The 12,163-nt window shown below is 45.7% G+C and overlaps 1 protein-coding gene across 3 annotated transcripts in view; it reads left to right on the top strand.

Annotated features, from left to right (window-relative positions):
• NEK4 (NIMA related kinase 4) overlaps positions 1-12,163 on the top strand; it is a 54,227-nt gene that overhangs the window by 19,720 nt on the left and 22,344 nt on the right. For all 3 annotated transcript variants that reach the window (XM_039480720.1, XM_039480719.1, XM_039480721.1), the window contains exons 7-12: positions 555-974; positions 7,214-7,267; positions 8,769-8,912; positions 9,900-10,040; positions 10,449-10,515; positions 11,194-11,300. In XM_039480720.1, coding sequence (XP_039336654.1) covers positions 555-974; positions 7,214-7,267; positions 8,769-8,912; positions 9,900-10,040; positions 10,449-10,515; positions 11,194-11,300 — 933 coding nt within the window. The remainder of the gene's footprint in view (positions 1-554; positions 975-7,213; positions 7,268-8,768; positions 8,913-9,899; positions 10,041-10,448; positions 10,516-11,193; positions 11,301-12,163) is intronic.

Genomic DNA, 12,163 nt, shown 5'->3' with positions numbered 1-12,163 from the left:
CTTTGATCTGCTTAGCTCTTGGAAGTCCAGGGGCTCTGGGCTGCTGGCTCCGTGCTGCCCGGGGTCCCTAGGGACAGCTCTGTCCGCCATTAGGGAATTTTTCCCCAAGAACCCCCTGTAACATTTCACGAACCCCAGTTTGGGAACCACTGCTTTACAGTGATCCAAATAGATCGAGTCACAAAGATGAATCACTTGCCCGCTGTTCATTTTCTGCACTGTTTGCCAGTTGGTGTTTGTTTTAATATTGAAGCCTTAAATATGTGGTTTAATACATTTTGGAGAGCTACTAGAAGAACCCTGTGATCATAGGGGCAAAGTAGGTGCATTGCTTATGGAATAGGCTGTGTTGACATCTGAAGTGCCAAGCTTCTCATCAGACTTAAAAACTTATGAGAGTCTTTGTTATATCCCTTATTGATGCTTCCAAATAGTACTTGATTATGATTTTGTTTCACTATCACTTTATGTACTGTCTGGTATGCAGGTGACTTCTTGGAGCATCTAAACTATTCCTCAGGGGGTAATTCCACTTCTGCTTTTTTTAATTACAGAATGAAGAAAAACATTTAATCAAAGATAAAACTTTTGAAATTTATCCCTCAGAGAAACCAGCAGCTGAGCCTGAAAAAAATGCAAACAAGAATGAAAAGAACAGCACAAGAGTTTCCATAGCAACAGTTAGCAAAGTGGATATTGATATTTTACTGTCTGAAAGGAGGAACTCTAAAAGTGATCACTTACTACAGGATAACAAAGCAAGGTGCTTAAGCATTCCTAGTGAAGTAGAATCTAAAATAACATCTAATGGCCCACAGACTAAGGAAGACCGACTACAGCAAAACTCAGAGCCAGGTTCTAGAACTGAAATTGTGGATTCTAAGCACTTTGCTGTTGATGTCGCAGATGAAGGAGATGACACTTTGAAACTCCTGCAGCCTGTCTCAAAGGACCAAAAGCAAAATGATGATCAGGTAATTATTTAACTCTTAAATGTTCTTGGTAGAAGGTTGAACTAGTGGATGGTTTATAGAAAGAACGAAGGTGAACAAATGTTACTTTTCAAAGTGGGGCACTTCTGATCAGGCTCTTGGGGTGCTGAAGCAATTAGAACTGGGGGTTGCGACCCCTCAGGGGGTTGCGAGGTTATTACATGGGGGGTCGCGAGCTGTCACCCTTCACCCCAAACCCTGCTTTGCCTCCAGCATTTATAATGGTGTTAAATATATGAAAAAGTGTTTTTAATTTATAAGGGAGTCGCACTCAGAGACTTGCTATGTGAAAAGGGTCACCAGTAAAAAAAAGTTTGAGAGCCACTGAGTTAGAAGCCCTAGTATCCCTGCAGCACTGCTTCTGTATAAGACAAAGGCTGGGGCTCAAACCTTAATTATTCTTGCCTGGGATCAAAAAATATCTGCTTCCAATTGTAAAAGGACGAGGCAAGAAAATGTTTGGAGCTCCTACATCCTTGTTCCAAATGGTCTATGCTTCTCTATCTCTTTCTGCCATGTTCAGCCCTAATTTGGGATGGGAATTGGAGGAAGAAGGGAGAGTATAATGGAAATTGAGTTAGAGAAGGTGGAGGATGATGGAATGAAAATGTAAGACGGGTCCCCAATGCGGTGCCCGCGGGCGCCATGGCATCTAAGTGCGCCCATGTACTGGCCGGCAGACGAGCATCTGCCGAAATGCCGCTGACAAGCAGCGTCATCCAGAGGCAGCATTTCGGCAGCGACGCCTAAGGCCTGGTCTACACTAGGAGTTTGTCGAATTTAGCAGCGTTAATTCGATTTAACCGTGCAACCGTCCACACCAGGAAGCTAATTAGTTCGACCTAGAGGGCTCTTTAGTTCGAATTCGGTACTCCACCCCGACAAGGGGAGTAGGGCTAAATTCGACATGGCTATGTCGAGTTAGCCTATGTGTGGACGGAAATCGACCTTAGTAGCTCCGGGAGCTATCCCTCTGTTGACACTCTGGACAGCAGTCCGAGCTCAGATGTTCTGACCAGCCATACAGGAAAAGCCCCGGGAAAATTTGAATTCCTTTTCCTGTCTGGCCAGTTTGAATCTCAATTCCTGGTTGGACATCGGGGCGAGCTCAGCAGCACCGGCAACGATGCAGAGCTCTCCAGCAGAGGGGTCCATGCAATCTCAGAGTAGAAAGAGGGCCCCAGCATGGACTGACCGGGAAGTCTTAGATCTGATCGCTGTGTGGGGCGATCAGTCTGTGCTTTCGGAGCTGCGCTCCAAAAAACGGAATGCAAAGACCTACGAGAAGGTCTCCAAAGCCATGGCACTCAGAGGATACAGCCGGGATGCAACGCAGTGCCGCGTGAAAATCAAGGACCTGAGACAAGGCTACCAAAAAATCAAAGCGGCAAACGGACGCTCCGGAGCCCAGCCCCAGACATGCCACTTCTACGAGGCACTGCATGCCATTCTTGGTGGGTCTGCCACCACTGCCCCACCAGTGACCGTGGACTCTGAGGATGGGATAGTGTCGACGGGCAGTTTCTCGGCGATGATCGCGGATGGGGAAGATGAGGAAGGGTTTGTGGAGGACGAGGCAGGCGACAGCGCTTACAATACTGATTTCCCCGACAGCCAGGATCTCTTCATCACCCTCACAGAGATCCCCTACCAACTCTCCCCGGCCGTTAACCCGGACTCTGAATCAGGGGAAGGATCAGTCGGTAAGTGCTATAAACATGTAAACATTTATTTTTTAAAAAACAGGAATAAAAACTATATGAAAAGAAGGTCAATGCATATGGGGATAGAACAGAAATCCTCTTGGGAGAGTTCCACGAAGCTCTCTAGAGGTACTCGAAAAGCCTCCGCAGGAGGTTCCTGGGGAGAGGTGCCTTATTGGGTGCTCCGTGGAAGCACACTCTTCCGCGCCAGGCTATCCTCAGGTACTGTGGGAGCATTGCCTCCACGAGCATGGCAGCATAGGGCCCTGGTTTGTGCAGGGTTTCACGCAGCATGCGCTCTCTGTCTGTCTTAGTGACCCGCCTCAGGGTGATCTCGCTCGGGGACTGCTGCATCTAATTAGGGGAATTAGTGTAATGTTACTATTGGGAATGCTTCACTTTTCCTTTGCATAACAATAAGCGTTGTTTAACAGCCACGTGGTGGAGGCTGCAGAGGGGAAGCATACAGGGATCTTTCCCGGGGACAGCCGCGAGGGGGTGGAACAGGGTCAGAGTTTATGCTTTCCGGATTGCCTGCAGCAGGAGGGCACTGCTATACATTAACTTTTAAGCAGCCTAAAGTTTACGGCTTACCATGCCTGGCTGCTACATGGATTCTGCTGTCCTGCCCCACTTGTCTGATCTCCAGTGCAAGACCCCAGGCAATGAAAGCGAAGGCCGAAAATTCGAACTTGTCCTGAGAGCGCATGAGATAGGTGCCGTGTATGGTCTTGTTCACAGAGACAGACTAGACTGTGTTCAGTGTTCGCAAACATGTATCTTTGCAAGGAAATCACTTCCTTTTTCCCATCACACAGCTGCGGCTGTTTCCCGACCTGCCCCGGCATCCCCCTCACAGAGGCTGGCGCAGATTAGGCGGCGAAAGAAAAAGACTCGGGACGAGATGTTCGCTGAACTGATGGCCTGCTCCAGAGCCGAGGCGGCCCAGCAGAGCCAGTGGAGGGAGACCCTCTCTCAGTACCAGCGCTCACACAGCGAACGGGAGGACAGTTGGCGGCAGGAAGACCAGCAGGCGACTCAAACGCTGCTTGGCCTAATGAGGGAGCAAACGGACACACTCCGGCGCCTTGTGGATGTTCTGCAGGACCGCAGGCAGGAGGAGAGAGCCCCCCTGCACTGTATCTGCAACCGCCCTCCCCCGCTACAAAGTCCTGTCCCCCCCTCACCCAAAATAACAAGAAGGAGGGGCGCTAGGAGCCGTGAAAACTGTCACTCCACCCCAGCAGAGTGCTCATGTACCAAACAGCTCTCATTCCCTAAATTTTGAGAAGTGCTTCCCTTCCTGGCTCACCCAATCCCAAATCCCAGTTTCATCCCCCAACTGTGTAGTTGAGTATTAAAAATAGTTTGCTGTTAAGTACAGTTTCCGTCATGTTTCTTTGCAGAAGACTTTGTGTGAAGGGGGGGGAGGGGTTTGTTAATTGCATAGGACAGCCACCATTACCAGGGTACAGACATGGGGGCAGGATCAACAGCAGGTCACACACACAGTGCAGTCACTAGGCACCCGGGTCACTGTGGGAGGTGTCTGCTGCCCCAGGTCAGTCTGGGAGGTGTCCCAGGGTCCGAGCGCCTGGCATCCACAAATGGCAAGGCAGGCTGCCCTTACCATGCCCTTCCACCCTAGCCATGAGCCTCTCCGATGCCCTGAGCCCCAGCCAGAGCCCTCATCCCCCTACACCTACTCACCCTTCCCACACACCCCTCACCCCTTCCTGCAAACCCACCCCTTCCTGCACACCCTCCTGTAACCGTCCTCCCCCCCAGAGACCGCTGTAGGAGCAGGAGCCTGTCATTCCTCGAGTGTAGAAGCGGTCTGTACATCAGTGCACACCGTACCCACCACAGTCTGCGTCCCTGTTTGAACCCTTTAACGCGAATTCATTAGTAAAGAAAACTTTGTTAATTAACAATGTTCCATTAACTTTATTTTTAAACGTCTGTTGGAAGGGGGGAAACCTGGTGAACGGGGTATGTAACCGCAGAAAAAAGTCAACAGTAACTGAAACAGGGGCAGGTTCAGCTTCTCTGTAAAGAAACTGGACAGTCATAGGTTACCCTGCTCTCTGAGGAACCTAGCTTTCAAAGCCTCCCGGATGCACAGCGCTTCCCGCTGGGCTCTTCTAATCGCACGGGTGTCTGGCTGAGCGTAATCAGCAGCCAGGCGATTTGCCTCAACCTCCCATCCCGCCATAAAGGTCTCCCCCTTGCTCTCACAGAGATTGTGGAGCACACAGCAAGCTGCAATAACAATGGGGATATTGGTTTCGCTGAGATCCGAGCGAGTCAGTAAGCTCCTCCATCTCCCCTTGAGACGTCCAAAAGCACACTCCACCACCATTCTGCACTTGCTCAGCCGGTAGTTGAAGAGTTCTTTGTCACTGTCCAGGGCGCCTGTATAGGGCTTCATGAGCCAGGGCATTAGCGGGTAGGCTGGGTCCCCGAGGATCACTGTAGGCATCTCCACATCCCCAACAGTTATTTTGTGGTCCGGGAAGAAACTACCTTCCTGCAGGCGTCTAAACAGACAAGAGTTCCTGAAAACACGCGCGTCGTGAACCTTGCCCGGCCACCCGACGTAGATGTTGGTAAAACGTCCCCTATGGTCCACCAGTGCTTGCAGCACCATTGAAAAGTAGCCCTTTCTGTTAATATACTGGCTGGCCTGGTGGGCCGGTCCCAGGATAGGGATGTGAGTCCCATCTATAGCCCCACCGCAGTTTGGGAATCCCATTGCAGCGAAGCCATCTATGACGACCTGGACGTTTCCCAGGGTCACTACCTTTGAGAGCAGTAGGTCAACGATTGCGTTGGCTACTTGCATCACAGCAACCCCCACGGTAGATTTGCCCACGCCAAAGTGGTTCGCTACTGACCGGTAGCTGTCTGGCGTTGCAAGTTTCCAGAGGGCTATGACCACTCGCTTCTGCACACTCAGGGCTGCTTGCATCCGGGTGTCCTGGCGCTTCAGGGCAGGGGACAGCAAGTCACAGAGTTCAAGGAAAGTGCCCTTACGCATCCTGAAGTTTCGCAGCCACTGTGATTCATCCCAGACCTGCAGCACTATGCGGTCCCACCAGTCCGTGCTTGTTTCCTGGGCTCAGAATCGCCGTTCCACAGCATGAACTTGACCCATTGCCACCATGATCTCCGCGGCGCAGGATCCCGTGCTTTGTGAGAGGTCTGTGCCATTCTGACACTTCATGTCCTCACCGTGCTGCCGGAGCCTCCTCGCCCGATTTCTCAGCAGCTGACTGTGGAAGAGGTGGATGATAAGGTGCGAGGAGTTGACAATGGCCATAAGTGCAGCGATGATCGCAGCGGGCTCCATGCTCGCAGTGCTGTGGCGTCCGCGCTGTCACTGACCAGAAAAGTGCGCGAACAGATTTCCCGCAGGCGCTTTCAGGGAGGGAGGGCGGGAGTGACGGTTGAATGACGACAGTTACCCAAAACCACCCTCGACACATTTTTCCCCCAGCAGGCATTGGGGGCTCTACCCAGCATTCCAATGGGAAGCGGGGACTGCGGGAACTGTGGGATAGCTGCCCAGAATGCACCGCTTCCAATGTCGACGCTTGCCCCGTTAGTGTGGACTCACAAAGTCGAATTAGTGTCCTTAGTGTGGATACACAAATTCGACTTCATAAGGTCGAATCCACAAATTCGACCTAAGTTAAATCGAACTACTCTTGTAGTGTAGACATACCCTAAACGACACTGTCAGCGGTGACGCCTATTGACATTGCCTCTTGTCAGCGGCATTTTGGCGGATGCTCGTCCGCCACCACGGTCCTCCGTGGCTCGTCCAGACAAAAAAGGTTGACCACTGATGTAGGGGAAGAAACTGAAGGGAAGGAGGAAAAAGAGAGATGAAGAGATTTTAAAGGAAGACAGAAGGAGGGGAAAGGAAAATTTGTTTAATGGAGATGTGATTACTAAAGAGAAGAGTGAAGGAGTAAACAGGAAATGAAACTACCAGAAAAGAGAAGCCTTGCAATGGGGGAAAATGTTAAAGTATCCTGGCCCTCCCTCCTTTCCGGCTTCCAGAGTGCCTCATTTGGGTGATTGGTGGACGCAGAAACCTTGACCGTTGCCCTTTCCCCTGCACTCTTCAGCATCTGCAGCCAAAATGATTCTCTTACATGAATGTGCTAGGGAAGCAGGTAAAGGGCTTCTTTGTCCTTGTCTCTCTCTAGTGCACATGCACAAGGGTCAGCAATATTTTGGCTCTTAATGAAAGTATATTAAAGTAAAATACAGTTGATTTCCCTATTGTGTCTTAGGCCTTGGATTTAAACAGTAGGTCTGTCTTGAATGTGTAGCTGTCATTTCCATTCAATCCTATATAAGGACATTGTTTTATTCACTTAGTGATTCACCAAGTTCTGTCCTAGAATGAGACTTTTAAAGTCTGTCTTTCTTGCATTGCTAATGTATACACTTTACTAAGCTTGCTCGTATTTTAGTTCATGAAAATTTAGTAACTTCTTATTTCAGAGCTTGGACTCCACTGAGAAGCTTCTAGCATCATTTGTTCCTGTCATAATTCAAGTAAGTGTTCTAGCATTATAGTTCTGCTTAGTTTGTTGGCTTTAAAATAGTTGTATTTCTTTAAAGGGAAATTATGTTGTCTGGGAAAATATTCTTTTCCCCTAGAATATTTGATTTTTGGAGAAGGATTATTATTGCATTACAAATTGGTTTTCTGAAGTTGCTATTAGAATGGTGGAATGTATCTGAAATTTTGCTAACACGTATTTGTTGTAAAATACTAAAACTGGATATTGCAGTATTACGATAGAGACATAAGTGTACAGAACTTGTGAAATTTGTTTATGGTTTCCTATTCAACTAACATGCTAATTGTGATGGGGAGCATAATTTTGAATGTTCTAACTTCAGTTTATTTAAAATGTTCACCTTGTTGCAGTGTTAATGTAGTGTTTTTGGTTGTTTTTTTTTGGGGGGGGGGTTATTTTATTTATTGATTGATTGATTTTTCCTGTCTGTAATTTAAAAGAAGAGATTGCAGGCATTTTTGCAGACTGACAACCAAATAAATGTTTATGTGGTTGTGATTAAGATAAAATCCATAGCATTCCAAAGGGTGAAGTGGCCTTTGTCAATACAGTAACTCCTCACTTAACATTGTAGTTATGTTCCTGAAAAATGTGACTTTAAGCAAAACGATGTTAAGCGAATCCAATTTCCCCATAAGAATTAATGTAAATGAGGGGATTAGTTTCCAGGGAAATTCATTTTCTCTCTCTCTCTCACTCACTCACACACTTACTTCTTAAACAATTTAATATTGGTACACAGTGATGATGATTGTGAGGCTTGGTTGAGGTGGAGGAGTCAGAGGGTGGGTATTTCCCTTACTGTTAAATGATGAACTAGCAATTGGCTGAGCCCTCAAGGGTTAATTCTCTCACTCTACAAGGCAGCAGGAATGGAAGGAGATATGTACATTTCCCCTTTAAGTAGACTGCCTTGTTAATTAGATCAGCAAGCTTCCTCCTTCCTGAGCCCTTGTGTGTCCCCCTTGCTCTATGGAAGATGGGGTAAGCGGGGTGCAGGAGCAGGGGGGAGGGGGACACCCTGACATTAGTCCCCCTCTTCTTTCCCTTCCTTCTCCCCCCTCTCCCCTCCGCACAGCAAGCAGGAGTCTCAGGGAGCAGCTCCAAGGCAGAGGGCAGGAGTGGCACACGGCAGTATTGGGAGGGACAGCTGCAATTGCTAGCCTGCTGGGCAGCTGCTAAACAGGGAATTTAGGGGAGCTGATGGGGGGCTGCCGGTCCACCCTGGCTCCAAGCCCCCACCAGCTAGCTGCAATGGACTGCTCTTCGTGCAAGCAGTAGACAAAGCAAGGGGCTGCCAAACAACGTTAGAAGGGAGCATTACATAACTTTAAATGAGCATGTTCCCTAATTGATCAGTAACGTAACCGGGACGACTTTAAGTGAGGAGTTACTGTATGTGCAAGAACAAGTCTACATTGGAATCAGGAAAACACACGCCTAAAAATCAGAAAAATATTTTTACTTTTTAGGACGAAGCCTCTCATGGAAATCCAGAAGATGTTCAGGAAAAAATCACTTTTCACTTACAGCCTCGTAGCTCTTTCTATGAACCTTCTCTCTCATGGCAGCGATGGCAGAAGAAAAGGGAGCTAGATGAAGTCTGTTCAGAGAAGGTGCAGATAAAAATCTATCTGACAATTTGATCTTTTAAAATGGCAGTGTACTACTACCGTAGTTTTCTTCCCATCCTACAAAAAGATTGTAACAGTTTGTAGATCCTTTCCACTAGTTGAACCATCTCCAGTCTGTTTATAATCTCATTTCATACACATCCATAGAATTGCATTTATAACAAAATGTGAGCCTTGGAAATATACTTTTGTGGGTTCCTTTTGTCCAAGGATCAAAAAGCACTGTATAATATGTAAGCCTCTCAACGCTCAGCGGTACAAAATTATAATCCTTCTAGGGGACATGAGCAAATTAAAGCCCAGAAAGATTATATGATATTATTATTATTTATTTATTTATTACAGTAGTACCTAGAGACCCCAGCCGAGACTGGATCCTTATTGTGGTTCGCACTGTACGGAACATATACACCTCTACCCCGATATAATGTGAATTTGGATATAATGCGGTAAAGCAGCGCTCTCGGGGGGGGGGGGGGCAGGGCTGTGCACTCCTGCGGATCAAATCAAGTTTGATATAATGCGTTTTCACCTATAACGCAGTAAGATTTTTTGGCTCCCGAGGACAGCGTTATATCAGGGTAGAGGTGTAGTTAGAGACAGTCCTTATCCCCAGAGAGAGCTGACAGTGTGAATAGACAGACCAAGGATTAGGGGAAAAGGGTAAGACATACAAGCATAGTGAACAATGCGGTGAGCGTCAAATGCCATTTTAGTTGTTTTTGCCTGGGGTTTTGTTGTGAGGGTGTTAGTTAAATGTAAACAGGGAATATAAGGAAGTTAGGGGAAAGTGGGTGGGTGGGTGGTGGTGGGGCAAAATGAGACAATGGTAGAATTGTGAATAGGACCCAAGAGTCCTGACTCCCAGTCCTGGATTGGCAGTTTGGTGTTTGCAATTCTAGATTTCAGAATATTTTAATTTGTTGAAAGAGGAAATGAGACTGTAATCACTTTCTAATTCTCTCTAAGCTCAGAACAGTTGCTCCGCGGCCCTTACCTTCTCTTCCTGATGTGAATGTGAAGACAACTTATAGCCCTGCAGATCAGTGTGGCACTGAACTTACAGAGTCTGTAAATAGCTCTAAAAATAGAGAGAGAGCAATTCCTCAGGTTTGTTCTGAACATTTTATGTGCATATTTATTTTTGTCATTTTCTTACTATTTCTTCTGAGTAGTTTGCTCCAAAAGCATGTGGAGTGGGGAAAAGAAATGTACAGAAGCTATCTTCTGTGATTCAGTTTCTGTTTTGCATCTGATTGATCAGGTAGGAGGAAAGAAAGCCAGCTCCTCTTTCTCTTAATTGAAATAAGGAGGCTGGAGGCGCTTTTCCTACAGGAATTAGGTTTGTTGATCAAGATCACCATGGAAAAATTAATACAATGCGTGCTGAACTGCCTGAAAACTTTAGTTAGTAGCCATCTTTTCCAGGTGCATTTAGACAAAAGTTTTCATTTCAGATATGACAAAATGAAAAACCACCATGACTGCCACTATAATACTGATTTGATTTATTTACAGGATCGACCGTTGTCGGCAAGAGAGAGGAGGAGGCTAAAACAATCCCAAGAAAAGATGTTTCCTTCTGGTAACTTTGCATACTAACTCTTCAACTGATGCAGTGGGATGGCTTCTCTTTGGAAACACTAATTTGCAATCTGGTCTGTAGTACTAACTTCCTCAAAAAAGATGCAGTTGAAATGTAGTTTTGATGTTAATAGTTATTTAACACAACCTTTATTTTTCTAATGCTCATTCATCGGTTGTAATGGTAGCAATGTGACGTTTCCACAAGAAATGCACTTTTCAGCTAGAAGCCTCAGTGTTTTTTGTTGGCTAGTTTATGTCTGACCCTGATAGTATGCTTGGAGGACATACTAAAATGCTTTACTGTCACCAGTGCCCAGTTTGCAAAACAAGAGGAAAAGGTTCAGAATCAGAATTAGTCACTAAAAATGAGTTTGGTCTTGTTCATGTCACTATCACAAAGCTACTGTACAACTGGTATTAGGGCAGTCTGCTTGAGAGGCCCAGGACTGGAATAGCAGGTGGTGGTGAATGTCATCATTTAAGTGCATTGGCAAAGCTTTGTGGAGAGACCCAGGTCAGGAATGGAGTAGCAAGGGATGGTGAAAGCCAGAATTAAGAGTCCTTGGTAGAGCAGTATGGGGAATTAACAGAGCATACACCTACATTCTGATAGACTTTAGTTCCTCCCTTGTACATACTCAAAATAAATGTTGTTGTAAAAATGTCATCCTTCTAGAGCCTGCGGCAAGACGAGCATCACATAGTGCGGTAGTTGAAGCAAAATCACTTGTGGAAAATCTTATTAAAGTTACTCAGTCCTCGTCAGATCCCAGTATTTCTCAGGTAAACTGGGGTCATCTGCTTCTGAAATATTTAAATGCAGACCAAATTTCAGTAGAAAAATAAAAAGAGCTTGTATTATAAAATATAACATGCTGTAGTACATGTAGAGGAACGTCCTGCCAATAAGAATGCATGGCTGTTCTGAAGCTGTTGCTGCAAAAGACATTGGGTACAATAAACGCCAATAACTCACCTTTTAACTCAGCTTTTATATTTGGTAAGATCAGTTTCTAATTCAGGTCAATTCACTCAGCAGAGGCAAAGAATTGAATGAGTCAGCCTCTCTGAAGTATAGTTATGGCTTATTGAGTGGATAGCCATAACTGGGGAGAAGCTCACCCTGCCACTTACTCAATTATGCTTTGACTGTGGATACATAATTTCACTTGCTGTGAGTTGCAAAATACCCTGAGGTTTGCTCATTCATGTAGTCTGATTGGCTTATCTGCTAAATTTACTTAAAACAAATGTTATGGAACTGATGCTGTGAAAAGAAAAAAATAACACAATTGAAGAGAATTAGTAAAAACAAATTTTAAATGGAAAAACTGCCATTTGAGTGGGCACACTGAAAATTAAATATCAATAAAACAATGCCCCAACAATGATTTTCAAGCAAGTTGGTTACTTGGAATATTTATTACTGTTTGTTTACTGGAGTTTGAAGATTATTTCTCAATTTGTAGTCCTATTGGCTAATGCATAAAGTTATGTGCTGATAAAGTAGTAATTGTTAAATCAAATTCTCAAACTTTTTACAATGGAAGTGATTAATTTTCATTAACATCTTAATTGCATAATTCATATATAGCTTTAGTAAGATCACAAATGTATTTTACTATACAAAGTAGAAGTTTCTTTAA

This window comes from Mauremys reevesii, linkage group 7, assembly GCF_016161935.1.
Source record: "Mauremys reevesii isolate NIE-2019 linkage group 7, ASM1616193v1, whole genome shotgun sequence".
In the NCBI taxonomy this organism is placed as follows: domain Eukaryota; kingdom Metazoa; phylum Chordata; order Testudines; family Geoemydidae; genus Mauremys; species Mauremys reevesii.
Note: the sequence above shows the minus strand (reverse complement) of the source record. Positions and strands in the feature narration are given on the sequence as shown.